Raw genomic sequence first — 27876 nt, forward strand, 5'->3', positions numbered from 1 at the left:
GGCAAGGGCCAGCACCGGAGAGCCCCCTCCCACTGCCCCCTCCCCTTCCTAAGGAAAAGGCCTGGGCTCTGCTCAGAGTGCCAGAGCGGAGGCGAGGCTGACATGGGCAATTTGAAGAGTGTGGGCCAGGAGCCGGGGCCTCCCTGCGGCCTGGGGCTGGGGCTGGGCCTGGGCCTGTGCGGCAAGCAGGGCCCAGCCTCCCCGACAGCAGAGCCCGGCAGGGCACCGGCACCCGCACCCCCACCCCCACCCGCGCCAGACCGCAGGTAAGGGCCGTGGAGGCGGCAAGAAGCAGGGGGCAGGCGGGAGGGTGTCAAGCCCTAGAGCCCCAGGCTGGGAAGGGCTAGAGCCTGTAGCCCGGCCAGGAGGACCAAGTCGCCCGCACAAAAGGGCTACCTACCGGTGTGGATAGAACAGGACAATCAGGGAGGTTCGGAGAAGAGACCAGGGTCAGGACCAGCGGGCAACAGGTGAAAGCGGGAGGTAAAGGTGCCAGTTTACCAGGTTTGAATTGCTACTCTGCCGCCAAGAGCTGTTTGACTTTGAGCAAGTTACTTCACCTCTCTGAGCGTTTATACATAACAGGGATATAGCAGTAATTACTCCATGGGATTGTTGCGGGTTTCTGGCTCACGACAAGCCTCCAACAAACGGTGAGGATTATTTAAGAGAAGAAAGGGGCCGGGGAGGGTAGTTACAGGGGAGTGAGAAGGCAATCTAGAAGGGGAGAGAGTCGGCCCCCGGGAGACTCAGGACATTGGCATGGGAGGCTGAGAAGAGAGCAAACAGGCCGCATTCCTCTCCTCCAGGCTCCACCTCCTAGCGGCTGTCAACCCCAAACTAACGTGGTACCTTCAGCCCCGAGAAGAGAGAGAGGGCGGCTGAAGGCCAGGTGGGGTGCCAGGCCAGGCAGGGTGGCAGGGCCGGAGGCAGCTCCACGGGGAAGGCTCCGCACTGGCGCACCCAAGGTCCGAGGCCCTCCCTTCCTCCCCGCGGCTGGCCTCAGCCTCTGGGAGGAAGTGATAAGGCCTCTGAGGCCTCCCTTCACACAACAGTTACTATCAGCAGGGGGTGACTGGGGAGGAAAATCTGGGCTGAGGAATCCCAGGGTTTCCCTCAGCTCAAGGGTGGGTTCCATGCCCCTCCAGGTAGGGTTCATCACAGCTCCGGGGGGGTTGGACCCCCCTGTCCAGAAGGGGTGAGGTGGGCCCTGAACAGGGATGAGACCCAGCCTTGGGCCAGGGGCTCAGGAGCTCAGTGCTTGCAGCCCTGGGCAGCCCAGGGTCTGGCGACTTGGGAGACAGGTGGGCCTGGGTTTTAAAGGGACTGGCTCTTCCCATGTGGCCCCTGGCAAGATTCCTAACTTTTCTGAGCCTCAGGTCCCTCCTCGTCTGTAAATGAGGACACAAATATATTATCTACCTCCTAAGGTTTTCGAGGGGGCTGACAGAGAAAGTGTAGGAAAGCACATGGCAGGCAAGCAATCAATCACTGCGGTTCTGAATGCTGTCGGAGGGGTCTCTGGGGGAAAAAAGTTCCTCCCCCATGACCCCTCCCCTGGGTCCCAGCAGTCCCCCGCTCACCAAGCCCCCGGAGGGGCCCAAGTTCCCTCGTGTGAAGAACTGGGAGGTGGGGAGCATCACTTACGACACCCTGAGTGCCCAGGCACAGCAGGTAAGGCCGGGAGCCCTCCCCGTCCCCTGTCAGGGTCGGGGGGGCGAAGGCCAGTCCCCTCTAGAACTCGTCCTTTGGTCTCCAAAGACAAGAGAGACTGGGAAGAGCCAGAGGAGTTAAGGGACGCCCAGGGGACTTTGGTGACTCCCGGCCTCCCTCCCTTGCCCCAAGTCCTACCATAACCTGGTACAACCTCACCCCTACTTCCAGTCTCGGTCCCAGCCCTGAACCCACACCTGCCCAGACCCACCCTCCCTCTGCCCCCTCCCCTGCCTCTGCACCCTGACCAGGTCCTCACCTTTGTGCTCCCTGCTCTCTCTGCCTCTGCCCTCCACCCCAACCCAGGAGGGGCCCTGCACCCCTAGACGCTGCCTGGGCTCCCTGGTTTTTCCACGGAAACTGCAGAGCCGGCCCTCCCAGGACCCACCACCCACTGAGCAGCTGCTGAGCCAGGCCAGGGACTTCATCAACCAGTACTACAGCTCCATCAAGAGGTGACACCGTGCCTTGAGACCCACGGCCCACCCTTGTCCTCTGACCTGGGGCCCTGGTCCTGCCGAGGCCTCGAAATGATGATCACCTTCCCCAGGAGCTGCCCCCTATCCCACCCCCTGACACCAGCCTCCCCCCAACACCCACACAAAGCCTGGGGAACCTCTCCCCCCACCCCTCGCTGACTCGACTTCCTTCTGCTCCACCACAGGAGTGGCTCCCAGGCCCATGAGCAGAGGCTTCAGGAGGTGGAAGCCGAGATAGCAGCCGCAGGCACATACCAGCTTCGGGAGAGCGAGCTGGTGTTCGGGGCTAAGCAGGCTTGGAGAAATGCACCCCGCTGCGTGGGCCGGATCCAGTGGGGGAAGCTGCAGGTGTGGCTGGCTAGCAAGCACCCAGAATGGGGACTGGGGGACACGAAAAAGGAAAGGAGCAGTGAGGGCAGCCCCTGAGGCTTCCCTGGGGGGGGTCCCAAGCAGTGGGGACTTAGAGATCGGTACCCCTGGGGAGCCCCCAGTCCAGTAGCTACCACCTGGTTGTTAAGTCCAGAGGCAGTGTCTTGACTGGCTGCGAGGAGAAACACCCAGATACACTGGGTCAGTGAGGACAGCTGAGCCATGGTCCCTGGGAGGTATCATCAGTTCAACAGAAGCAGTCTTCTGGAAGAGGCCCCTGGCTGTTTCTTCCGTGCCGGCCTCACCTGCACAGCCCAGCCCTCTAGTGCCTGCCTGGGCCCCACAGACTCCTTCACGCTCCCACCACTGGAACAGCCTAAGAGAAACGAGCTGACCTGCAGGGGAACTTAACCCATGACCTTGGCCTCCTTAGCTGTAACTGGCCACCAAAGAATTTGGAATAAAGCCACATGCTCAGCAAATCCCAAAGAAGTCTCAAATAAAAGAACCATCCTGTCTGAACCTTGCATACCCTTGAAGTTGTTCAAAGCTGAGCTTTGAACCCATCAGACCTTCCAAATGTGATCACACTCACTGCTACATCCCTCCCGTGGCCCCAGGCCAGCCACTGCCACCCCCTGCTTCGGTCACTAACACAAGCAGGAAAGGGATCTCCCAGCCCCCTGTGGGCGCCCCCCCCCCACCCTCAGCCAGTCAAGATGGCTTCTACTAGCATAGGAGTATCAGGACAGGCAGACTCCCGGACGGCCACCTCGTGCAGCCAACCCCCTTCCTATCAGCAGTGTGCTCAGGGACAGTCTGATGACTGGCTGGGGTCACCCGCCTTTGCTTGAGCACCATGAGGTAACGGGGAACTCACCACCCACACCCTTAGGTGGCCTCCCCATCAGTTGGCACCCCTCCCTGGCCGTCGGGTTGGTAATGACTGGGTCCCTCTGTGGCAGGTACTGAGTCAGCTTCTGCAGGGGTGGGGAGATGTCCCAGCAAGGAGATAAAGGCAGACAAGGCTGCGTTGGGTGTGTGGGGCACAGGGCAGGAAGGGCTCAGTGTGCGTGCACGCGGTCAGGGAGGCTCCTTGGAGGAGAAAGAACCATGACGAGTAACACCTCCAGCCTTTGGGGGCTTCTCAGGAGGTGGCGACACCCTCCCCTGCCTCCTTACCTTCTCCTAGAGCTGATACTCAAGACCCCTGTGTCCCCCTGTCCCCCTGCCTTGGCTGGCTCAGGTGTTTGATGCCCGGGATTGCAACTCTGCCCAGGAGATGTTCACCTACATCTGCAACCACATCAAGTACGCCACCAACCGGGGCAACCTCCGGTGAGTGGGCCCCCCCCCAACGCTGTGCCAGATGGCATCCCTCCCCTAGGTGCCAGCAGAGGTGGGGCTCTGACAGCTGTCATCCCCATGTCAGCTCGGCCATCACAGTGTTCCCCCAGCGCGCCCCAGGCCGCGGAGACTTCCGAATCTGGAACAGCCAACTGGTGCGCTACGCGGGGTACAGGCAGCAGGATGGCTCCGTGCGGGGGGACCCAGCCAACGTGGAGATCACTGAGGTGGGCACAGAGAGGCGGAGAAGTGGAGGCCGGCCAGTGAGGGTTCTGCGATGGGGCACGGGGTCCAAAGGATGGGCGATGAAGCAGGGAGGGGGGACCCTCACTGAGATGACAGAGGGAGATGCCGATGAAGGGGGTCCCTGAGGAGAGTGGGGGGTTGGGCCCCTCAGACGCCCCTCTGGCCCTGCTCCCCGCAGCTCTGCATCCAGCACGGCTGGACCCCAGGAAACGGCCGCTTTGACGTACTGCCCCTACTGCTCCAGGCCCCAGATGAGCCCCCAGAACTCTTTGCCTTGCCCCCCGAGCTGGTCCTCGAGGTGCCCCTGGAGCACCCCACGTGAGCATGGCAGGGCCTGGGTCAGGTGGTGGAGGGGCTGCCCGGGGGTGGGGTGGCCAGGCACCGAGGCTCCACGGGCAGCTTGATCCCACACCCCGACACCCCCAGGCTGGAGTGGTTTGCGGCCCTGGGCCTGCGCTGGTACGCCCTCCCGGCGGTGAGCAACATGCTGCTGGAAATTGGGGGGCTGGAGTTCCCCGCGGCCCCTTTCAGCGGCTGGTACATGAGCACTGAGATCGGCACGCGGAACCTGTGTGACCCGCACCGATACAACATCCTGGAGGTGAGGACCAGAGGGTAGGGAGGGGGTGTGGGGGACTGCCCGCCCCATCCCCTCCGGGCTGGAGCCTTTGACGCGCAAACAGATCCACAGACTGTCAGCAGCTGGGAGAATCTAAGGTCCCAGCTGCCTCTCAAATTAGAACTTTGGAGGCTCTGGGACCACAAGTTCGGGGCAAAGGAATGCATGTGTATTGGTACAAATATGGAATTGTTTTTCTGGGAATAGGACCTATGGCTCTACAGCTTTCATCAGATTCTCAAAGCAGATCTTGCAAAACAATGTTAAGACCCATTTTAGAGACGAGAAATTAAGACCCGGGGCAGAGAAGTAACTGACCCAGGGTCCCTCTATGTTTTGGGGTGCCTTTGCAGGCAAGGACCTGAACCAGCCCCAAACTAAGCAGTCAGGCCTCTGGCCACCCTCGCGCCTTCTACTCCGTCCTCTCCCCTACACCTTGTCCCTACCAACGTTATGCACCCCTGCTCCCAGGATGTGGCCGTCTGCATGGACTTGGATACCCGGACCACCTCGTCCCTGTGGAAAGACAAGGCAGCCGTGGAAATCAACTTGGCTGTGCTGCACAGTTACCAGGTACACAGGCCCAGACTGGCCAGGAGGGCAAGGGGCTGGGGCTGGAAGAGAGGGAGGCACTTAGAGACGGGGTAGGAGTTGGAGACAACAGGAAGAAGTGCCATAGTCCGTGAGGCACACTGGGCCTGCAGGTCTGGGGACACAGCAATGCAACTCCGGTCCGGGGACACAGCACATGCGATTCCGGGTGCCGCGGTAGGATGGTCTGGTACGCCGGGAGCCCTGCTGACCAGCACATGCTCAGTAATGCAAGCCCCCAGGGCACAGTGGGTATGGTGGTTTGTGGGACCCGCCGGCTTCTGGGAATGCTAACTCCAGGATTGAAGGCCTGCTGAGCATTGTTGTTTGAGGAAACTGCCTGCTGAGGACTTGGCCAGAGTTTAGGATGTTTTGGTTGTGGGGGCAGGACATCCAGATGTGGGAGACCGGAGCTGCTGCTACTGAGCCCCGGGGGTGGCCGTGCACGCTGCACGCGTGCAGGGGTGACAGCATGGTAGGGGGACACGGCCTGTGTTAGGTGTGGGATGACCCAGGACACAGCGGTGGTCGGGGTGACAAGCGTGGGTCTGTAGGCTGAGTCTAAGCCCCTGCCTCCCCAACCCCAGCTGGCCAAAGTGACCATTGTGGACCACCATGCTGCCACGGCCTCCTTCATGAAGCACCTGGAGAATGAGCAGAAGGCTAGGGGGGGCTGCCCTGCCGACTGGGCCTGGATCGTGCCCCCCATCTCCGGCAGCCTCACCCCTGTGTTCCATCAGGAGATGGTCAACTATGTCCTGTCCCCTGCCTTCCACTATCAGGTGCCCACCCCACTAGCTCTTGCCCGCTGTCAGCAGCCCCCAGGGGCCTCCAAATTTTTGCTTTCTTTACTTACCTCCTCCTCCTCCACTCCCCCCATCACTCCCCTGCAGCCAGACCCGTGGAAGGGAAGTGGGTCCAAGGGTGCCGGCATCACCAGGAAGAAGACCTTTAAGGAAGTGGCCAAGTAGGTGCCCTAGGAATGCTGCTGTTCCCCCACACCCAGGGCACCAGCTTTAGCAGTGGGAAGGCCCACCAACTCCCACACCCACCACTCAGCGCCCCAAGACCTTGCTTGGACCGTGCACCGGGGGAGGCCCTGGCTCTGTGTGCCTGGGACCCCCCCCTCACCCCCCCCTCGCCTGCAGTGCGGTGAAGATCTCTGCCTCACTCATGGGCACCGTGATGGCAAAGCGAGTAAAGGCAACAATCCTGTATGGCTCCGAGACCGGCCGGGCCCAGAGCTATGCACAGCAGCTGGGGAGACTCTTCCGGAAGGCTTTCGATCCCCGGGTAGGGCTAAGCCCAGAGGTGTGGGGACCTAGAAGGGGCGGGGGGGGGGGAGTTGATCTGTATCTTCAGATGTGCTCTGGAGGACAGGAGAGGGTCACAAGTCAGAGCCCAGGAGGAACCCCGGGATCCGAATGGATTCAGGGATTGAGTAGGGGCCTGAGTCAGGGTCGGAACTGTGCCCTGCCTCGAGAGCCCAGAGTAGAGGTACGAGGGCAGCAGAGACCAAGTCCCTGGGACATCTGTCTTCTCCTTGTCCACAGGTCCTGTGCATGGATGAGTATGATGTCGTGTCCCTCGAGCATGAGACGCTAGTGCTGGTCGTGACCAGCACATTCGGGAACGGTGATCCCCCCGAGAATGGAGAGGTGAGACCCAGCAGTGAAGGGGCCACTGGGAATGAGGGAAGACTCAACATGGAGTGGCTGGGCAGGAACCCCATCCCCCCAATGGAGAGTGGTGATGCCCTGAGAGTCCCCCAGAGTGAGAGTGTGGACATTCCACTGGGACCCCAGAGCCTGCACAAGCCATTCTCCAGGTCACACAGGGGCTGCCCCTGACACACACACACACACACACACACACACACACACACACACACACCTGCTTCAGTGTGTCCCCAAGTCATTTCCATGATCAGTACAAGCATTTAACACATGGAAGGCACTTCTGGGTTGACCGACGAGGTTAGACTGCTCTCAAGCATGGACAAATTAGAAAAACAGCGATACTCCGCCCGCTACACAATGTCGGCTTTTCCTTTTCTTCTTTCCTTGACGAAAGAAAAAGAGATGTCAACAGAGATCAAGCAACTTCGCTTTCTGAACAAATCCTTAAAGAAGCAAACTAGAGCACCGCCACAGAACACTTTATTATTAACCATTATCTTTGCAGCTTCTCCGTCCCTGGCGGCCCCAACTGCACTCATTTCTAGGGCTCTCATGTTTCAGCGTCTAGGCGATAAATGCCTTCTTAGCACGAAGTACCTCCTCAAGTACCCTAAAGCAGAATTCCGATGCAAGCCTTCCCCCTGCCGTGCGGCCCATGCCGGCCCCCGTTCTCATCTGCCTTGCAAAGGAAGATAGAATCACTTACCCTTTTAGTATAAGAGTAGTGTTTGCACCCGTGTGACCCACGAGCCGACGAAGACCCAGCACATTTCCATCACCTGGGCAGTCCCCTTCGTCAATGCCTCCGGCCAGCCCCTTCCCAGGCCATCCCTACCGAAGGCCAGCACCCTTATGACTTCTGTCACCTTAGTTTCGCCCGCTCTAGGATGTCACAGAAAGGGGAGCACACGGTAAGTGTTCGGCCTGCTTTTGAGGCTCACCTCACCGTGAGTGATTCAGCACCTCATTCCTTTCGACCGCTGAGCAGTGCTCACTATGTGACTACAATGCGTGTTTCTCTGCTCTCCTGCTGACGGACACTTGGGCCATTTCCAGTGTTTGGCTATTATGAATCAAGCTGTCATGAACATTCTTGTGCAAGGCTTTCGTGGGCCTATGTTCTCATTTCTCTTGGATGAATACCTCCGAGAAAACTGCTGGGTCATCGGGTAAATGTGTGTTTAACTTTAAGACCAACAAACAAACAAACAAAAGAAAAACCCTGCCGAACAGCCAAATGGATTGAACCGCACACTACGGTCTGTGCATTTCAATGTATGTAAATTTTATCTGATTTTTTAAAAAATGGAGCAAACCTAGGAATACGCCCCATAGAAAATGGGGTGTATTCGCTAAAGACACTAACAAGAATGTGTACGGCAACATTGTTCATAATAGTCCCAGACTAGGGACAATTCCAATGACAATCAACAGTAAGAATGGAGAAACACATTGTGGTTTTATTCAAAGTCTATACAGCAATGAGGGCGAACGGATCACAACCACACGATATAGATGAACCTGACAATGTAACGCAGAGGGAAAGAAGCCAGACACAAAAGAATAAGACCATAGGGTTCACTCTGTATTCAGTGCAGAGAACACCAAACCAATTCGTGGTGACTTAATCAGGAGAGCAGTTGCCCCCGCGGGGTGGGGGGGCTGGTGACTCAGAGGGGTAAGGAGGTGAATCCTAGGATCCTAGCGATGTTTCTGGAGAGGATGCGGACTACGTAGGTAGGTTCAGTTTGTGAAAACCTAGAAAGCTGGACATTAAAGACCTGTGTACTTTTCTGCATGTGTGACCCTTCAACAAAAGGTTCAGAAAACAAAATTTAGGCAGTATTTGAACCTAGAGACCCCCACCACCCAAATGCATGTACAGTTAATGCTGAGACGTCCCAGCCTTGCCGCATTTCTGGCTTTTGCCGCGCCAAGATGTTCCGTGTAGCCCATAGCTATTTTCACGGCAGAACATGACGCGGCTCAGCCTTCCAGAAGACGAGATGGAGGCATGGCAGGGAGACTAAAGGCTGTTCTCCCCCTATCGAGTTGGCTGAAACATCAAGGACTGGCCACATCCAGTGCTGGCAGGAGTGAGCAAAGAGCACTGCTCTACCTGGTTGCTGGGGGATGGTCTGACTCACCTTCCTCATCAGGTCTTTAAATCCTCTGACTTGGCAACTCCACTTTTAAGGGCGGCCCTACCGAAACACGCAAAAGGGGCAGCAGGAGTGTATATATGCGAGTGCTTGGGCATCGGTCATAGACCACCCAGAGGTCTTGAGTCAGAGGGAAGTCTCCTACATGTAGTACCTGCCAATGAGGGGGCACTATGTAGCCATTCCAAAGAAGGAGAGGTCGGGGGCACCTGGCTGGCTCAGTCGGTTAAGCATCTGACTTCCCACTCAGGTCATGATCTCGGGGTTCGTGAGTTTGAGCCCTGGGTCAAGCTCTGTGCTGACAGCTCGGAGCCTGGAGCCTGCTTCGGATTCTGTGTCTCCCTCTCTCTGCTCCTTCCCTGCTTGGGTTCTCTCTCTCTCTCTCTCTCTCTCTCTCTCTCTCTCTCTCTCCCCCTCCCTCCCTCCCTCCTTCCCTCTCTCTCTCTCTCCCCCCTCCCTCCCTCTCTCCTTCCCTCTCTCTCTGTCTCTCTCCCTCTCTCTCCCAAATAAATAAGAATTTTAAAAAATGTTGTTTTTCGAAAGGAGGTCATTCTTCATGTGATGACCTGGAAGGAAGGACATCCATGATATATCCATGACAGGTTGTTAAGAAAAAGCAGATAAATATGGTGTGGCCCCATTTTTACTTTTTTAACAAACTATAAATACAGATACATTTCTGAGTACAACGAAACAGAGCTCGGAGGTTAAACACCTGTCAACAGGGCCCCTGCCTTGGGGGCCCGGACTAGAGGGAAGGTAAGGGTAGATTTTCCCTTTTATCATTTTATGGTTCTGTCATGTTTCCAGAAAGCCACTACCTGGTTTGAAATTTTCCAAACAAAATCACAATTTACAGATAAGAATTCTAAGGATCAGCCCAGTACAGTTTTCAACTTCTGTGTGGTTTGAAGTAAAGCAAAACTAACCACGATAACCACGTTTCCCCTCACCAGAGTTTTGCAGCGGCCCTGATGGAAATGTCTGGTCCCTACAACAGCTCCCCTCGGCCAGAACAACACAGGTGAGTGGGGGTGGGACTTTGGGGGGAGGTGGAGGGAGGGCAGTGAGGCATTTGGAGACAACGAGAAAAGGGGGGCTGAAATGTTCCCCCTCTGCACCTCCACAAGCTGGAGGGCAGACGTGAGGGGGCCTGGACCCCATCACAGCTCAGGATGCCCTCCTCCCTTGTGACCTGCCCACTCACAGTCTGGTCAGTCCTGAGGTGTCCTTCAGACAGAACAAGGGGGGCACGGCAGGGCCTGAAGGTGCAGAGATCCCTGGGAGACAGAGCCAAGCCCGAGGGACAGGGCCCTTCTTACCCCAGATGTAGACACCCTGAAGCTGTCCCCTGGCTGTGTCTGGGCCCGCACCGAGCCTCCAGCTCCCTGTGACGGCCCTGTCTTGGTCTTCTTTTGCCAGGAGTTACAAAATCCGCTTCAACAGTGTCTCCTGCTCAGACCCGCTGGTGTCCTCCTGGAGGCGGAAGAGAAAGGAGTCCAGTAACACAGACAGTGCAGGGGCACTGGGTACCCTCAGGTCTGGGGGGTGCTGCAGCGAGGGGAGGCGGGGGAGGGCGGGCACGCTGTCTGGGCACGCATGGGGCTGGAACGGGTGTGGGCTCCAGTGACGGCTCCCTGCACCCCAGGTTCTGTGTGTTCGGGCTGGGCTCCCGGGCGTACCCCCACTTCTGTGCCTTTGCCCGTGCGGTGGACACACGGCTGGAGGAGCTGGGTGGCGAGCGGCTGCTGCAGCTGGGCCAGGGAGATGAGCTGTGTGGCCAGGAGGAGGCCTTCCGTGGCTGGGCCCAGGCCGCCTTCCAGGTGAGCCCCTGGACCTGTCCCCGCATCTGACCCAGGCTTCCGCTCCCACCTGAACACCCAGACTAACAGAGCTGTGACTTTCTCAGCCTGGGCTTCCTCCAGGGGCAGCTCTGCCTGGTCCGGGGGTCATGCCTGAAGCTGGCCAGGCTCCTTCTCCCATTCCTGATGCTCTTTCAGGGCAGGGCTGGCCCAACCAAGGTTCCCAGGCTACAGCTTAGCAGGTCTGGGCTGACGGAGAGGAGGAGGACATCCTTGGAGGGGGGCTCTGGGGGCACCTGGCGCAGGCAGAGGGCTTGCTGGGGTAGAGAAAGTCCAGCTGGAGAAAGAGACAGGCTCAAGTTGGAGGAGGAGGAGAATGGAAAACAAGACTAAAGAAACCACATGAAAGGGAGTGCCTGGAGGCTAGGAGTGGGACAGGAAAAGCAGGGCGCACTGTGAGATTTTAGGGACACCACTTTAAAGACGTGAGGTCAATGAGAGGAACATCCAACTAGAAGCAGGAAGGTGCTGAACTAACTCACTAACTCCGGCAGCAGCAGTGGGGGTAGGAAGGAAGGGAGGGGGCCACGGAAGGAAGGAAGAGATATAAGACCTTACACACACAAAAGAAAGATTAACAAGACTGGTGACACAGGTCGGAGGAGAGGGAGCAGCCAATCACAGAGGGACCCTGGATTTCAAGGCGGGAGCTGGCCAAGCAGTTTGCAGGACTTGTACCTGAACAGAAACAAACAGAATATGCACCCTCCCAGGGGTCTTGCCCCAGGGGCCCCCTCCAGCCTTTGTGAGCCACTCAGGAGGGACAGACCAGCCAGAAACCCTTTCCACAGCCCCCCCAAATGCAGGGTCCTGCTCCAGGAGCGCTCTAGGGTTTTACATAATCTTCGCCAGAACCTCACGGGGTGTAAAGATGGGGTCACTGAAGCACGTGGAATTTAAGCACAGGAGTCAGGGTTTGAACGCAGGTCTGAACGCACAGACGCACCGTGCGCCGAGCACCGCGCTCCCTAAGAGATGAACGCTCACCAGATTAAGTAACCAGCCGGTGTGACCCGAATGAGTGGGTGTCAGGGGAGAGCTAGTGCAGTGGCCCAGCCACGAAATGGGCCGAAGAACGAGGCACGGTCGGCCTCAGCCTCCATTCCGATCCCATTCTCCGTCCCGCCGCCGGGGCCGCCCCCGCCACAGGCGTGAGCCGCGGCAGGGCCCCTCCACCCCCACAGTCCCCGGAATGGAAGGCGACAACCGGACACCCAACAGGCCAGCTCGGCCTCCCACCTCAGCCCCCCTGAGCTCCTCTCTGCCCCGGCCCTCCCCGGTGGCCAGAGGCCCTCAGCCCCCACCTGGCCCCTCAGGCCTCCTGTGAGACTTTCTGCGTGGGAGAGGACGCCAAGGCTGCCGCCAGGGACATATTCAGCGCCAAACGGAGCTGGAAGCGCCAAAGGTACCGGCTCAGCACCCAGGCGGAGGGCCTCCAGCTGCTGCCAGGTGAGGCTCTGGCCTCCCCCTGACCCTGCCAGCCCCCCCTGGGCTCCCGGGGCCCCAGGACTAACTCTCAGGGGCCGGGCCGGGCTTCTGGCTGAGTCTCTCTCTCCCCCCAGGCCTGATCCACGTGCACAGGAGGAAGATGTTCCAGGCTACCATCCTCTCAGTCGAAAACCTGCAAAGCAGCAAGTCCACGTGAGGACAACCACCCCCGCCCCCACTCACATCTGTCCTGGCCTCTCCCCCCCCACACACACATACCTGTCCTGGACTCTTCTCCCCTCCCACATCTGTCCTAGCCTCTCCTCCCCCCCCCCAAACCTGTCCTGGCTTCTCCTCCCCCCACACACCTGTCCTGACCTCTCCTCCCCGCCTCACACACACCTGTCCTGGCCTCTCCCCCCCCCCCCCATACACACACCTGTCCTGGCCTCTCCTCCCCCCACACACCTGTCCTGACCTCTCCTCCCCCCCACCCACACCCCTGTCCTGGCATCTCCTCCCCTCCCCCCCCCCGTCACCCTGTCCCAACACCCTCCTCCCAGGTCCTCCTCGCTCCCCCTAACTGCCCTACCTCCTCACCCCCCAGCCGGGCCACGATCCTGGTGCGCCTGGACACTGGAGGCCAGGAGGGGCTGCAGTACCAGCCGGGGGACCACATAGGCATCTGCCCGCCCAACCGACCGGGCCTCGTGGAGGCGCTGCTGAGCCGTGTGGAGGACCCGCCTCCGCCAGGAGAGCCCGTGGCCGTGGAGCAGCTGGAGAAGGGCAGCCCTGGTGAGAAGGCGTGGTCTGGGACATGACAGTGACAGCCCGCCCTGTCCCCCTGACTTCAGGGTCCCCTTGAGCTGAGGACCTGGCAGGCAGCTTCCACCTCCACTCACGGCCATAATGCCTGTGCTCAGAGCCACCTGTGCCTCCTCCTGTCAGGGTGACCTTGCTGCGGGATGGTCCACAGAGGGTGGCTTTCCTAGTACCTGCCCCCCATGCCCCCCAGAAGGCTGCCCTCTCCCTCTGAGCTCCTCCCAAAGTCTCCTCCCGACAGCCCAGCCTGCTCCATAGCTGCCGTCGGGTCCACCCTCTGCCACACCAGTGCCTAGGGTTAAAGTTGGTGGGGGAGAAGCAGAGCCCAGACCAACCCAAACCAGCCAGGGGCCCCAAACACACACACACACACACACACACGTACACAGGGGCTGCCCGGGCAGGTTCACCACCACTGTTCAAAGGCAACGTCTCCAATAAAGCACAAGACATGGATGGTCAGGGCTGGTGTTACCCCCAAGCAACCATCGCCTCAGACCACGCAGTTCCAGCTGGCCTCTTCCTCATACCTCCCCTGTACACCAACCCCCAGGTGGCCCACCCCCCAGCTGGGTTCGGGACCCCCGGCTGCCCCCCTGCACGCTGCGCCAGGCTCTCACCTTCTTCCTGGACATCACCTCCCCGCCCAGCCCTCAACTCCTTCGACTGCTCAGCACCCTGGCGGAAGAGTCCGGAGAACAGCAGGAGCTGGAGAGCCTCAGCCAGGTGCAGGGCCACCCCGGCGGGCAGCAGGGGCTGGTGAAGCAGGACGAGCTGGGTGGGGAAGGGGAGGCACCTGGCTCACGTGTCTTGGAGGTTAAGACCCAGCCCCTGAGTCACTAACTCATCGCTGAGTTCTCGGCGCTCCAGAAACGTTTGTTGGCCCGAACTAAGGAGGCAGAGACCCCAGGGGGCTCAGTTCAGGAGTGAAGAAGGGAGGTCAGCAGGCAGGGTTGGGAGGTTCCAGAGCCGTGACGCCCCGCCCCCACCAGGACCCCCGGCGCTACGAGGAGTGGAAGTGGTTCCGGTGCCCCACGCTGCTGGAGGCGCTGGAACAGTTCCCGTCCGTGGCGCTGCCTGCCCCCCTGCTCCTCACCCAGCTGCCCCTGCTCCAGCCCCGGTACTACTCCGTCAGCTCGGCGCCCAGCGCCCACCCGGGAGAGATTCACCTCACGGTGGCCGTGCTGGCGTACAGGACCCAGGGTGAGGTTGCGAAGGGCCGAGGTCAGGGCCACACGGGGACCCGGGGACGGGCCCCTCACCGGCACCCTCTCCTCCCCGACCCCCAGATGGACTGGGCCCCCTGCACTATGGAGTCTGCTCCACATGGCTGAGCCAGCTGAAGGCCGGAGATCCCGTACCTTGCTTCATCAGGGGGTGAGTGGGTAGTTCAGGGACATCAAAGGAGAGAGTGTCCATCCAAGCAGGGGTGGACAAAGTGCCCCGGGGACGGCCGGGGACAGACAGATGGCCGGGGACAGACAGAGGAATCAGCAGGTGGTCGCGCAGGGTGAGGGTGGAAGCTTTGGTGACTGGGAGCAGGGAGGACAGACTCACACGTATCAAGGATGGGGTGTCCGCTCAAGCGACTTCAGAACTTCGACGAAGTTTTGGGCGTTTTACTCATTGGGACCTAGCGTCCTGCCCCGAAGCTTCCCCTCCCAGAGACAGGGCTGGGATTCGTCCAGCAGCTCCTGTTGCACTTAGGTACACTATGTCCCCTGCTTATTTGGCTTTTTTGAAAGTTGTATTTATTTGTTTGTTTTTGAGGTGGGGGTGGGGGGGGAGAATCCCAAATCCGCAATGTCAGTGCAGAGCCCAACATGGGGCTCAAACTCACGAACCGGGAGATCATGACCTGAGCCGAAATCAAGAGTCGGATGCTTAACCGACTGAGTCACCCAGGCGCCCCATCCCTTGCTACATCCTCGAGGTCAGTCTGACTGGGGAGGCAGTCAGGCACTTGGGAACTGTGTCCTGTTCCAGGATGAGTCCTCACTTAGTCCAGGGAGAACTAGTTAAGTTACCAAAGTATCAGTAAGGACTGGAAGAAAGTTAATCTTCAGGATGCCCTTCCTGCGTGCCGTGTTCAGAAGTCTTGCCCCACCCAGCAGCCAGGACCCAAAGTCTCAGGGGGGACTTAAAAGAGTTTCCAGGATGGGCACCAACTAGGTCCCGTCACCCAAACCCATCAGGAGGAATCACACACTGTACCAATCTACTGAATACGATCCCAATACCCATATTAAGGCTATGACTGAAAATGAGTGAACTCGTTATGAGCCAAAAGCTGTCCTTCCCTTCCCATGTTTTGTAAATCTCTTAAACTGAGACATCAGAACATTCTTCACTTCAAATTACATTGTATTTCCTGTGACCCAACCTCCAGAAGCACAGGTCCAGGGAGTTTCTGCCTGCAGGTAGAGTTCTTTCCATAAACACATCGTGCTCACTGTGAGCGAGACTGTGTCGAACACACGTGGCAAGTATTATCCCACTTATCAGTGGAACCTGAGTTCTCTTCTCTCCCCTCAATGGAAGATGGTAAGAATCGGGGGAGCTGGGAAGGCACAGGGGCCGACAGTGTTTCTCCGCTAGGGCTCCCTCCTTCCGGCTGCCGCCTGATCCCAGCTTGCCCTGCATCCTAGTGGGCCCTGGCACAGGAATTGCCCCCTTCCGGGGATTTTGGCAGGAGCGGCTGCACGACATTGACAGCAAAGGTGAGACTGGGGGCCAAGGGAATGACTGGAAGGCAGGAGGGGGGAAAGGGACAGAGACTGGAAGACAGAAACCTGGAAGACAGGAAGGAAGGCAAGGAACAGGCCACGGAGGTGAACAGAAACTTAGTAGATCAACCAGAGGGCGGTACCCTGTTCACTTGGCTCCCTGGTGCCAGGCACAAAGTAGGCAGTCGAACCGGATTAAAGACAAGGGTACAGGGGGGACTGGAAGTCTGGAGAGAATGGGGCTAGGACTCAAATGGCTAAAGTGTACTTGGGACTGCCCCAGAGCTCACCCAGCTGTGTCCAAGACCCAAGGAAGCTACAGGATGTTCAGGTTGGACATGGGGTGTGCAGGGCACCTGGTAAAACAAAAGGAGGGGGCTGTGACGGAGAGGAAGGCAGAGAGTGTGGAAACTGAGGGTGTGGAAGAATATGGGGTTGGAGCAGGGACCGTGCTAGATGGGGGCTCTTAGAACTTCCGTGTCAGATGGTGCCAAGGGCGTCTGAGTCAGAAGCCCCACGTTCTAGCGCAATGCCACCGCTGGTCGTTCCACCCGAGGAGCCACCACCTCTCGTAAGCTGCCTCCCCGTGAGCGTCGTCTCCGTAAACCAGGGTCGGGCAAGGTCTCTGTGAAAGCATTCCGCACTCTTCTGGAGGCCAGACACCAGAGGCTTGGGCTGTCAGTAGCCAGTGGGCGAAGTCGCTAGGGCTGCGCCCCTGGGAGGGGGCTCTCCCAAGCCGCAGTGCTACTTGCAGGGCTGCAGCCGGCCCCCATGACCTTGGTGTTCGGCTGCCGATGCTCCCAGCTCGACCACCTCTACCGCGACGAGGTGCAGGATGCCCAGCAGCGCGGGGTTTTTGGACGCGTCCTCACAGCCTTCTCTCGGGAGCCCGACTGCCCTAAGGTGCGACCCCCTGAGGCCGTGGTAACCTGAAGCTTGGGGCGGGGGAAGCGCCCTCTTGCGCTCCAGCAGGGCGCCCAGGCCCAGGCCCGACCACGCCCCTCCGGTGCGCGCCCTCCGCCCCGCCCCTCAGCTGGCGCCCCGCCCCTCGGCTGGCACCCCGCGGCACGCAGGCCCCCGCCGCCACTCGGCCCCTCCCGCGTGCCTTTTGGTCTCACCCACCTTCACCAAGCCCCGCCCCTTGTTTGGCTCCACCTCTCTAGGCCGCAGAGCCGCGCACTTAAGCCCCGCCTGGCCCGCCCCTCCCCCGCCCCCGGGACCCACGCGCTCCTTAGGGCACGCCGCTTAACCTCCGCCTCCCTCAGACCTACGTGCAGGACATCCTGCGGACGGAGCTGGCGGCTGAGGTGCACCGCGTGCTGTGCCTCGAGCGGGGCCACATGTTTGTGTGCGGCGACGTCACCATGGCAACCAGCGTCCTGCAGACGGTGCAGCGAATCCTAGCGACGGAGGGCGACATGGAGCTGGACGAGGCCGGCGACGTCATCGGCGTGCTGCGGGTGCAGGGGGCGGGACCATGCCGGGGCGGGGCGGGGCCATCCCGGGGGGCGGGGCCCACTCCCGCTTAGGTCCCAGTCTTGTTCTGATCCGCTGCCCTCTTTCCCGGCAGGATCAGCAACGCTATCACGAGGACATTTTCGGGCTCACGCTGCGCACCCAGGAGGTCACTAGCCGCATACGCACCCAGAGCTTTTCCCTGCAGGAGCGGCATCTGCGCGGCGCAGTGCCCTGGGCGTTCGACCCTCCCGGCCCAGACACCCCCAGTCCCTGAGAGCCCCTCTTGCTTTCCATCCCAGTTCCAGGAGAGGGGCCGTCGGTCTACTCTGGTTTTGCCGCTCTCCTGTCGGTGTTAACCAGACCAGCCACCTCTCCCTCCCCTCCCGAGGTGCCGTCCCACCTCTATCCAGAGACTGCCCACGTATTCCAGGGGATGAGGGAAGTGTCTCTCTCTAGGTCTGTTTACCTGCCCCAGGTCCGGAGGGTCCCTCCCAGCAGTGATATTCCCGGGCCTACTGTCACCCCCTTTTTGTGTTCATTAGGTGAGTTTTAGGTTCCCCTTACCTTCCTCGGGAGTATCTTATCTCGAATCCTAATCTCTAAATCATTAAAATATTTATTATTGAAAATTCACCAGAAGAGACTGGACCCGATGTTACAAGTGCTACCAAGACGCCTAACCCAGCCCCATCGATTACAATTGCAGAACAGCAAGCTTTGTTAACTTGTGCAGCTGGAGGGCGTGACAATTCTTTGACAGGGAGTCCTATCCTACACGCTCCACTCTGACCCAGCGCTCTGGAAATGTGGCTTCCAGCCCATCACGGGCAGTTCTGTGTTGCTTCCTTGCTCTCAATTGAGAAGGAGGTACAGCCCTCCACCAGGAGTGGGGACGCCAGAGACGAAGGTCACAAAGAGGTGCAGCAAGCCATGAGCAACCTTTACAGCCGGTTTCAGACAGGATGAGGATCCACACCCACTTCCGCAGCCAGCGCTGCCAGTGCTGAGCTCCAAAACCACCAGCCCTCTGTAGAGTCTTTCCACTCACAAGTCCCCAGTGGAACGTGAAGGCCAGACAGGCTTGGAGAGCCCACTGCCATCCAGGTCCCGTCCCTCACTGTTTCCCTTGCACTTAGCTAGGCCTCCACCTTGGCCCCGTCCTCCACCCTGAGGATACCTGGGGATTTCTTCCCAGGCAATTGCTCGAGGACAGTTAGTTGGTGTGGCGTCCCCTTAGCCCCTTCAGACGGGGATAGTGTCTAACACTGTCTCCAGATGCCTTTGGCATCTCCTCTCCTACCCTTTCTCTGCTCTCTTGGATGAGCTTATCATTAACCTCCCCCAAGTCCTGCCCAACTAAAACATCCTTAGATCTAAAGTCAGGGGGGCGGGGGTCTTTAAAGATGGCTCGGCATCATGCCCTTCCACTCGGCCTTGTCTGATCTCCTACGGCTGGAGAAGCCAGGGAACCTGGGGGAGGAGAAGGCTCTTGGCAAGCAGTCGGAGGTTTAGATTCCAAAGATGACCATCCCTATCACCCTGAATTCCCACCACTGCCCCCATCCCTTCAAGTCTGGCTCCACCCAACTTTCTCTTCATTCCCCAGCTCCCACCCCAGTTAGACAATACTGACCCTGAGGAGCCCTCTCAGTCAGTGCTAGGGGCCTGGCCAGGCTCCTTCTGGGCATCTGTGGTCTCCTGAAACCTTCCGGGGAGCAGATTCTGGGTTCTCTGGGTTCTCCACTGCTGTCTGGGGCTGGAGGCAGGACTGGAGCCTGGTGAGATGAGCCATCAGCTGGGCAGTGCAGTGATGCCCCCCGTCAACCCAGGGTCTGTCCCCCGCACACCCTGACCACCTCACCATCACTTGACCAGGACGGCTTCTCCTCATCAGGCGAGAGTGTCTGGGAGGGGCTGGACCAGGGCCTGGACAGGGAAGAGGCTGATGCCTCACCCCACAGTTCCTGCTGCTGCTGCTGATGGAGCTAAATGGAACGAAGAAGAATGATGGGCTTCCTTTCTGCCCCTCAGTGTGAAGCCCAGCCCCTGGACTAGGTGCAGGGGGTTTTAAAACCTCCTCTTCCAGCTCCCATTGTGCACCTCCTTACACTCTACCCCACGCTCCGTCTCCATTTCATTCAGCTGCTTTCTCCCTACATGTCTCTTTCTGGCACCCTTCTGCTCACCTGGTGCAGGTAGATGGCATGCAGACTCATCTCAGCAGAAGCAAGCTCTGGGAGCTGGGCCAGCTTCTGGCCCCCAGTGCCTCCTGGGGACACACAGCTGGAACAGAGGGTGTAGTGGTCCAAAGACATGCCCCTCCCCCCAGGGCCCCCAGGGAGGGCCAGACTTGATCTCCCCTTCCCAATCACCCCCAGTGCCCCTGCATACTCCTCCTGGGGGATCAGCCCCACCACCCGTGCTGTTCTCCATCTCATCTCAGGCCCGCTCCACTCCCCCTCACCTCGGGTCCTGGGCAATGCGGGAAATGGAGGCCAGGAGGCTGGCTGTGGCTGCGGCTGGGCAGGGGGCTGTGGGGCTCAGGTCCCGCGGGGGCAGGAGGGGGTGCACCAAGAGGTTGGCCAGGAAGGCCTCAGGCTGGGAGCAAGAGAACAGGGTGTCAGAAGTGAGGCCAGAAGGGGAGGGAGGAGGTCTAGGGAAGGCCCGGGAGCAAGCTGGACCAGGGAGCAGGTCAATACAAACAGTGAGTTGGAGGGGAGAGCCTGGGGGTGGTGAGGGCAGAAGAGTAGGCCAGGCTGCAACTCACCAGAGGTGAGGAAGAGTCACTGAGCACCCCCGGGGTGGGGGGACTTCGAACAGAAGTGGCGCCCCAGGCTGCTGCATCTTGTTGGACCCTGCCCCGAAGGTGCCCCAGGAACTTGGAGCTGTGCCCTGGGGGGCGCCATTGTGGATGCACCAGGGAGAACCTCATCAAGGAGAGCTCAGTCTTTCCATCCTCCGCACGCTGAGAGAGAGAGGCCTCTGTCTGTCCTGCCGAGAGCCACTGAGAACAAGAATAGTCAACCGTTCACATCCTGTGGACACTGCTTTTATAGCTTCCGTGGGAGCCTTGCGGGGTAGGCGTGACAGGAAACACTAGCCCCGTTTTCCAGGTCAAAGAACAGAAGCCACGATGGGGACTTGCTCAAGATCAACCAAAAATACAGCGGCAAAACAGGACCTGGGTCTAGAGCCAGCACAAGGGTAGGGCGCAGGCTTAATGTTTTGCCAGCATGTGCACGATGGACCCCAGGGCTGGCTGGCCTGACCGCCTTATGCCAGCCCCGTCTACTGACCAGCTCATTTCTCAGCCTCTCTGATGGTCTCCGCTCCTGTTTACTGGACTTACAATGTGCCAGGAACCCTGTTAGGGTACTGCACACATCATCTCATGCAATCCTCACAGCCCTGCGCATTGGCTACGGTCACCATCCTCATTTGACAGATAAGGACACTACCACATGGCAAGTGACAGGCTCCAGGTCACAGGTGGTCAGTGACAGAACTTGGGGTGGAACCCAGCTTTGCTTTAAGTGAGGCAAGCAAACCCCTATCCAACCACAACCCCACACAGCCAGGGATGGGCTCTAACCTGAGGGTGGCCGTGACGCTTCACATCCATCAGGGCAAAGGAACAGATGTCCCCAACTCCAGCCACATCCACAGTGAAGTGATGAAAAAAGTCAATGATCTCCAGGGAACGGGGGCAAAACCAGAACAGTAGAAACAGCGGAGTGAGGAGAGGAGACAGGAGCTCCTCCAGGAGGGAGACCTGGGGAAGCAAGGTGAGGCTGAGAAACAGTCGTTGAGGGGACTCGTGATCAGGACAAAGAGGTCTCCTAGGACGCCTGCCAGGGCCGGAAACCTCCAGAGTCACTTGCCGGCTCCCGGGATGGCCAGCCCGGAGCCCGTTTGCCCCACGCCCTCCCCCAGACCAGACGCTGGCGGCTCTGGGGTCTCCGCGGCCCGCTTCGGGCCGGAACCTCACCGCTCGGTACTGAAGCAGCCGCGCCATCTGCCGGTAAGCGCTGGCCTTGCCGGCAGGGCCGGGCTCCTCCGGGAGGTAATGCATGTGCGCCAAGGCCGCCTGCAGCAGGAACTGCGGGGAACGACCCCGGCCCTGTTCTTCCGGAATGAAAGACCTGGAGATCGAGATGGGGGTGCAGAAGGGGGCCCGCGGTTAGCAGGACGTGCGGGTGGGAGGCAGGGCCGGGGGAGAGGGGGCGCCCAGGGCGGGATTGGGGGTGGTGGTGTTGTAGGGATTCGCGGGAGGCTCGGGCCCGGGTCAGAGGAATGCCCCCCTCCTTCCCGGGCAGCTCCCCGAGCACCTGGCCACGGTGGCGGTGACCCCGAGCGCGGTCATGGCGGTGAGCACGTGCTCCACGGCCAGCACGTCCTCGTCGTAGACGGTGAGCACGAGCAGCGCGGCGAAGAGCGCGCCGGCGAAGAAGACGAGCTGGCGGGCCAGCAGCGCGAGCAGGGGCGCCGGGGGCGCGGCGGCGCGCAGGAAGGCGGCGGCGGGGCGGTAGGCGCGCGCCAGGCGCGCGCGCAGCTCGTGCGGCAGCTCGTTGAAGTGGCGCAGCTGCAGGTGGGCCAGGCGGGACCAGCGGCGCGTCCCCAGCGCCCCCGGCTCGCGCCGCAGCAGCTCCGCGTGGCTGTAGAAGGCGTGCAGCACCTGCCAGGCCAGCACCAGCGGGCTCAGCGCCAGGTTCACGGCCGCCAGCAGCAGCACCGTGCGCCGCCAGCGCGCGGCCAGGGCGCCTCGCTGGTCGCTGCGCTTGTAGGCGTCGGGCAGCTCCCAGCCCCCGCGGAAGAGCGAGAAGGGCCCGCGGAAGAGAAGCAGGTCGACGTTGAGCGCCAGGCCGCGGCTGAGGAAGGCCGCGCTGCCTCCCCAGGGCAGCGCGCAGCGCGCGGGCAGCAGGCCCTTGTTGGCCAGCGCCACCTTGTAGTTGGTGTAGCGCAGGATGCGGTGGTGGACGTCGAGCTCGGTCAGCGGCCGCGGCTGCACGCACAGCCCCCCGCTCTTCTGCAGCGCCAGCAGGCGGGACTGAACCTCGGCCCAGGGCACCGAGCTGAGTTCCTCCTGAGGAGAGGGGGCTGTTGAGCGTCAGCTGGGTTCCTCGGCGCGGTGATGCCCAAACTCACCTTGACGGAGCTACCTCCCTCGTCTGCCCTCTCCCCACCTTCCTCACCCAGTGTCCTTCAAGGGGCGAAACCTGTCGCCTTTCCCGTTCTGCCCTCTCTTGCCCTCCTCTAACCTTGTCACTGACCGGGGCGCTTATTTCCCTTCATTGTCTCCTGAACTGTGTTCCTCCTGCCCCTGCCACTCTCAAGGCCATGAGTCTTGTGCTTCCCAGGGACACCTCGTAAGTTAACTTCTTCAGGTATTTGGTCTCAGCTTCTCAGGAGCAGATTTTCTGAAACCTCCCCGCCCTGGTTCTTCACAGAGGGCACAGAACTGCTGCTGGGACCTGGGAACTGTCTCTCCTTCCCAGCCCTAGGGTGCAGGCCAACACAGGACCTGAAGCCTCACCACCTCTTAGCACGCTTTGAGACCGACCCCCCGCCCCCAGCCCCATCCCACTCCACCGCCCATTAACCCTCCTAAGACACCGGCTGTGTCCATGTCTGGGTGGGGTGCTGTCAGATCTCACTTGGGTCTCATCTGCAAACCTCACGTTAGCCCAGTTTCACCCAGCTGCCCCAGTCCGGCTTAGTCAAGTCCCTCCAGGCCAGCCTCTCCAGTCCATCCCAGGCTCTCCCCTTCCCCTGGAAGGAATGGGGGAGGGGGAGAAAGAAGGGAGGAGGAGGAAGAGAAGGGTCAGCAGCCTCCTGGAGAAGCAGTGCTCTAACTCCTGCCTTCCCCCACCGGTGCTCCCCTGGCCCTCTCCATCCTCCCTGCACTCTGCCTGTGCTCCCCCACTCGAGGGGCCTTTTGGAAACCTCTCCCCTTGGCCCTGCAGGAGAGCGATGCGGAAGGTTCTGCGCTTCTGAGGGGAGCAAGGGAAGCAGGCTGCAGAAGACAGCCTTTGAGCTGAGCCTTAAAGAACGAACTGGGGAACAGAGTAAGAAGGAGCATGAACGAGATGGGGAGGAAAGAAAGGGCAAAGCATGAACTAGGACAGTGAAGGGGCCCACACAGTGGCTCACTGCAATCGTGAGGGAGGCCAGAAAGTGGGGGGGGGGGATATCACCCAACGGGGCCTGACCACTCAGTTGCGGGCTGGTGGGTCCACTCCTCACTGCTGCCCACAGATGCTCACCACCCCCCCCCCCCACCTCCTGCATCGGGCCTTGGAATGCCTTCCCACCTCCTATCCTTCCCAGCCCCACCCAAATTCCTCCTGCCCTGTAAAGTCGGATGACCGCCCTTCCTCTAAATATCCACTGTTTGGAGCACAAGCATGTGACCCTAAATCATCAGCTGTAATCCAAGTCAACAAAACTCCACTCGGGTAAGGACCAAGCCTTAGAAGTAAGTGGTGGTACCTCTTCTCCTAACATTACTCAGGGCCTGGGCAGGTGTCGGTGAGGCCTTCTGCCTGCTTTCCAGTGGGCCCTTCCATCTGTCCAGCCCCCGCTCCTCCCTATTCTCTGTCCCCACCCCTGACAAGGCACCCCTCCACAGACACGCCCGCCCAGCTCACCGGGGGGATGTGCAGGGCCTCCCTGTAAAACACCTGGATGTCCCAGTAGCTGAAGAGGTTGCAGACTGAGCGAAGCAGCTGTAACAGCCAGAAGGCTGCAGCCAGGATCAGAAGGAAAACCAGGAGGGGGCTGGAGCGGATCCTGTGTGGGGTGGGACAGATAGCAGAGAGAAAGTGGGGGCCCAATAGAAAGGGAGACTAGACTTGGGGAGCGAGGGAAAAGTCACAGAGAGAGGGACCCAGCTCCACCAGCAGCTCTCAGCGTGTGGGCCCTGGGAGACCCCGAGGCCCTTACAAGGGTCGGCAAGGTCCCAACTTTTTTCAGGTAAGACGAAGGTTTTCTGCCGTTTTCATGCTCATTCTCTCATGAGCATACAGTGGACTTTTCCAGAAGCTACGTGTGTGACACCACATCGGCAGCTGATGGAACGTGTGCTGGTGTATTCTTAGATTTTAAAGCTATTCTCAGCTTAGGTCTCGAATGAGGTAAATATACCTCATAAACAAATGCTCTTGGGCGTTCTTGATCAAGTTTAAGTGTATTCAACGTGTGCTGAGACCAAAAACTTGGGAGTACTGCTGATTTAGACCAAAGGACAAAAGGATGGGGGGGCGGTGCTTGTCTGCTTGTCTGCTCGTCTCCCCCTTCCACGCTCCCCCCACCAGCTGTCACTCACCGCTGGGCACACTGGGAGGAGGACAGGATGGCATCTGCCAAGGTGACTTTGCCGTGGAGCAAGCCAGGTGTCGTCCTGTTGTTCGGTTGGTTGGCGAAGAGAATGTTGTAATCCACGCAACGAAGGAGGAAGGTTGTGAAGGTGACGATGAAGACGAATTGTCTGGGAGACAGGGAGTGCAGTGGTCAGGTCTGAGGGCAGGGCAGGCTCCTGCCCCAACCTCCAGGTCAGCCCTGAGGGTCCTCCCCTCCCTGCCGAGCCTCTGGGCTGCTTGGGTGGGGTGCGACACAGACTAAAAGCAGCAGGCACTGCTGAGGGAGCAAGGTGACAGAGTCTGGGGCTTGGGACAAGCATCTCACCCCAGCTGGAAGACATCCTCCAGCAGGATGCAGGCAAAGCCATTCCTCTGGTGGTAGCTATAGATGTGGCGGTGCGTCAAGAAAGAAGCCTGAGGCACGAAGGGCCTTTCTCGAAGACACCTCTCCCTCACTTCCGCAACCCACTGCGCCCTGAGAGCCGCCGGCCAAGAATGGCACCAGCACCAAAGGGCCCTCCCACGCCAGTGCTGCCAGGCCGAGCACAAAGGATATCTTGGTGAAGAAGCTGTCCAGGTTCTGGATGTGGTGCCAGGAGCCTGGGCACAGAGGGGAGAGTGTTGGGACTTGGCTCTCCCCTGAGCGCCCAGTTCACATCCTCGGGAGCCCCCAGGCCCTCCCCAGCGTGCTCCCCTCGCAGCCCCACACCCACACTCACCTCGGAGCCCTTCGGGCACATGGAGCAGGGGCTGCTGCTCCTCCCCGTGGAGGGGTGAATCTTGGGACCCCTCAGGGTCACAGTCCTCCAGCCGCTCATAATCCTGCTCAGGGATCAGAGGCCCTATCCGCAGCCCAGGAGGGTCCTGGGGGCATCGGTGCGAGGGAGGGGGAGTCACTGGGGCCAGGGGTGGGGTGGAGTGGGAGCCCCAAGAGGGGGGAGCAGAGCTGGGTGTCATCGCGGGCCCTGCCTGCGTTGTTGGGGTGGGGAGGGCACTGTGGGGAGGCTGAGAGCCCCCTGGGGCCTGCATCGCTGGGCAGGGGGGTCCCAGGGCCGGGGGAGGGACCGAGGAAGGGGAGCTTCTTGTGTGAGGGGCAGGGGACAGAGAGAAGATGGAAATCCGCCCTCTGCCAGGCCCCCGACATGGAGGAGGAGGGAGAGGGGGCAGCGGCATGGGGAGGAGAGGCACTGATCCAGGCCCCAGGTCTCCCCACCGCCCCAGCCGCCCTCGGTTCCCCCCCCAGCCCACTTGCCTCACCATCGGGCCAGTAGCTTCTCCTGAAAGCTTGGACGGATGGGAGCTGCTGCCGTATCCACAGAGGTCTGGGTTGCTGAGCAGGGACTCCGGCAAGGATGGTGACAACAACAGCAAGGTGACTCAGTCAGGGCAGGCCTCAGGCGTCCAAGCCGGCAGTCACCTGTCTGACAACTCACACCCCTTCCAGGGCAATCTGCGGCCAAACCCGTCACGGCCAAGCCTCTGTGCCTGGGAGGAGCACAAGCTGGAGAGGCAGAGGCGGAGAACATGCAGACCAGAGACACCTACTGTCCCCTCCTCAGACCTGGAATGGATTTAAAGGGAAGGCCAGAAAATAGCAGCCAAAATAACAAAGCCAAAAGAAACTCCTACCAAAGGATTCTAAGGCTATGAGGCTAAGATGTTACATCTTTGATTTCTTGAAACCTGGTCTCCTCTCTCTACACATGCACACAGGGATCCACAGAGAAAGGCTTTAAGACCAAAAGCAAAAAGAAGAAAAAACAAAAGAAAAGGCTGGTGTTCTGTTTGCCTGCCAATACGAAGGGGAGGGGAGATTGCCAGACTGGGCAGCCAGGTTGCAGGAAACTGAGGAAAAGGAGGAGGTAAAGAAAGGAGAGGCAGCTATTCCAGACGTGAGGAGTGGTTTGGGGAGCTTCGGTAGAAAAAGGCTCCTCGGGAGTTCCGTTTTGTCTTCCTCTTTATCTTGGGAAACACCGAAACTCTCTTCCCCAGTCCTCATCCAGTTTGGGGGGCCCCCTGAGAAGCATCAGAGCTGAACCAGCAGAGGGCAGCTGGGGGGCCAGGATCAGGAAGGAGAATTTGCATACCCAGGGATGAGCTGGTTGAGTTCCTTTCTGCCACCTCAAGGAGGAGAAGGAGGCAGCTGGTTTGTTGGCATGTTCGACGCCATTCCTGGGGCCCTGAATCACCAAGTTTGCTACTAAAGCCCATTCCTGAGGTGCTGACTCAGCTGCCCAGGTGTCAGGGCCTGCAGGGCTTGGGCCTGAGGGCTGTCTTAGGGGACAGTATCTGTGAAACAGAGAGAGGAACAAAGTGCTTCCTAGAGTGTGTTCACTGGAGGAATGTGGAGGCAATCATGGAATTGCTCACAAAACACGAGACCAGATATGCCTGTTTTTCTCCTTCTGTGCTGCCTTCCTGGGACAGGAATTGTTAAAGTAGCTCGGGGCTTGCATAGTTTTATCCCTGAGCAGGAGGCAGAACTCCTTCTAGAGGTGGCATCCTAGTGCCCAAGATGGAATCCCACATTGCAGAGGGGCTAGGAAATTCCCCTATCTTAGAGACATCTGCCAAGACATCTGCCTACAGGTTGTGTAGGGTTTTGCCTGATCTCTTTTCAACCTCCCTCACCCCAGTATTCCACCACATTCACATTAGGACCCCTCCCATACACCCAACCCAACCTCAAGCTAATCTGCACATTTTCATACCCAGTATCCCCCCCCCCGATTCATTCATTGACAGCTGCCCTACCAGCACCCCAATTCAAGTTAATTTATTATAAAGGGCACTTTTCTCTATCAGGCACCACTTGGAGGGGAAGGGAATATGGATGAATGAGCCAGAATCACTACTCAGAAAGAAGTCATAGACCGTGGAGGGGCGGGGGGGGGGGGGGGGGGGGGGAGGGAGGAGGGTAACTATGCAAATTACACGGAAGAAATAAATGTTTAACGGAGGTGCAAAAGCTGGGAGGTGGGGTCCTTAGACAAGTCACCCTGACTGCGGTAAGAAGG

The 27876-nt window shown here is 59.5% G+C and overlaps 2 protein-coding genes and 1 long non-coding RNA gene across 7 annotated transcripts; 1 reads left to right on the top strand and 2 right to left on the bottom strand.

The window, feature by feature from the left end:
• NOS3 (nitric oxide synthase 3) lies at positions 1-18134 on the top strand. Of its 4 annotated transcripts, none has more exons than XM_003983218.6 (26): positions 1-266; positions 1569-1674; positions 2020-2168; positions 2378-2540; positions 3808-3899; positions 3994-4135; positions 4333-4472; positions 4581-4755; positions 5245-5346; positions 5952-6146; positions 6258-6331; positions 6513-6657; positions 6918-7022; positions 10162-10229; positions 10628-10744; positions 10854-11028; positions 12384-12516; positions 12630-12708; positions 13103-13290; positions 13871-14043; positions 14310-14520; positions 14607-14694; positions 15916-16037; positions 16798-16946; positions 17309-17503; positions 17614-18134. In XM_003983218.6, exons 1-26 carry the CDS (start codon positions 103-105, stop codon positions 17773-17775), a joined length of 3612 nt encoding a protein of 1203 aa, XP_003983267.2. In that variant the 5' UTR covers positions 1-102; the 3' UTR covers positions 17776-18134. The 4 variants fall into 4 exon arrangements, with proteins under 4 accessions (XP_003983267.2, XP_006929566.2, XP_019681570.1 ...); XM_006929504.5 differs by having other exon boundaries at positions 1572-1674; XM_019826011.3 differs by lacking the exons at positions 1-266; positions 1569-1674; positions 2020-2168 and having other exon boundaries at positions 2405-2540; positions 4008-4135.
• Positions 6549-10665, bottom strand: LOC123384090. The gene is made up of 3 exons (XR_006594690.1): positions 10528-10665; positions 7258-7925; positions 6549-6685 (listed from the first exon to the last, which is right to left on the bottom strand). It is a non-coding gene; the product is annotated as an uncharacterized LOC123384090 (long non-coding RNA).
• On the bottom strand, positions 18100-27731 carry ATG9B (autophagy related 9B). Of its 2 annotated transcripts, XM_019826012.3 has the most exons (15): positions 26117-27729; positions 25579-25723; positions 25416-25459; positions 25185-25249; positions 24826-24987; positions 24149-24290; positions 21830-22584; positions 21490-21643; positions 21094-21273; positions 20269-20505; positions 19966-20099; positions 19688-19784; positions 19363-19486; positions 19135-19276; positions 18100-18971 (listed from the first exon to the last, which is right to left on the bottom strand). In XM_019826012.3, exons 1-14 carry the CDS (start codon positions 26117-26119, stop codon positions 19149-19151), a joined length of 2370 nt encoding a protein of 789 aa, XP_019681571.1. In that variant the 5' UTR covers positions 26120-27729; the 3' UTR covers positions 18100-18971; positions 19135-19148. The 2 variants fall into 2 exon arrangements, with proteins under 2 accessions (XP_019681571.1, XP_003983268.1); XM_003983219.5 differs by having other exon boundaries at positions 25579-27731.
• Positions 27732-27876: the final 145 nt, after the last annotated feature.

Source organism: Felis catus, chromosome A2 (genome assembly GCF_018350175.1).
Source record: "Felis catus isolate Fca126 chromosome A2, F.catus_Fca126_mat1.0, whole genome shotgun sequence".
Lineage (NCBI taxonomy): Eukaryota > Metazoa > Chordata > Mammalia > Carnivora > Felidae > Felis > Felis catus.

Coding starts and splice junctions, on each gene's coding strand:
- NOS3 (XM_003983218.6), top strand. CDS start 103: ATGGGCAATTTGAAGAGTGTGGGCCAGGAGCCGGGGCCTCCCTGCGGC. Junction 14,521..14,606: donor GCTGGCGTACAGGACCCAGG/GTGAGGTTGCGA, acceptor CCCGACCCCCAG/ATGGACTGGGCCCCCTGCAC. Junction 16,947..17,308: donor GGGAGCCCGACTGCCCTAAG/GTGCGACCCCCT, acceptor CGCCTCCCTCAG/ACCTACGTGCAGGACATCCT.
- ATG9B (XM_003983219.5), bottom strand. CDS start 26,119: ATGGTGAGGCAAGTGGGCTGGGGGGGGAACCGAGGGCGGCTGGGGCGG. Junction 21,274..21,489: donor GGCTGCTTCAGTACCGAGCG/GTGAGGTTCCGG, acceptor TTGCTTCCCCAG/GTCTCCCTCCTGGAGGAGCT. Junction 19,277..19,362: donor GCCGTCCTGGTCAAGTGATG/GTGAGGTGGTCA, acceptor TCATCTCACCAG/GCTCCAGTCCTGCCTCCAGC.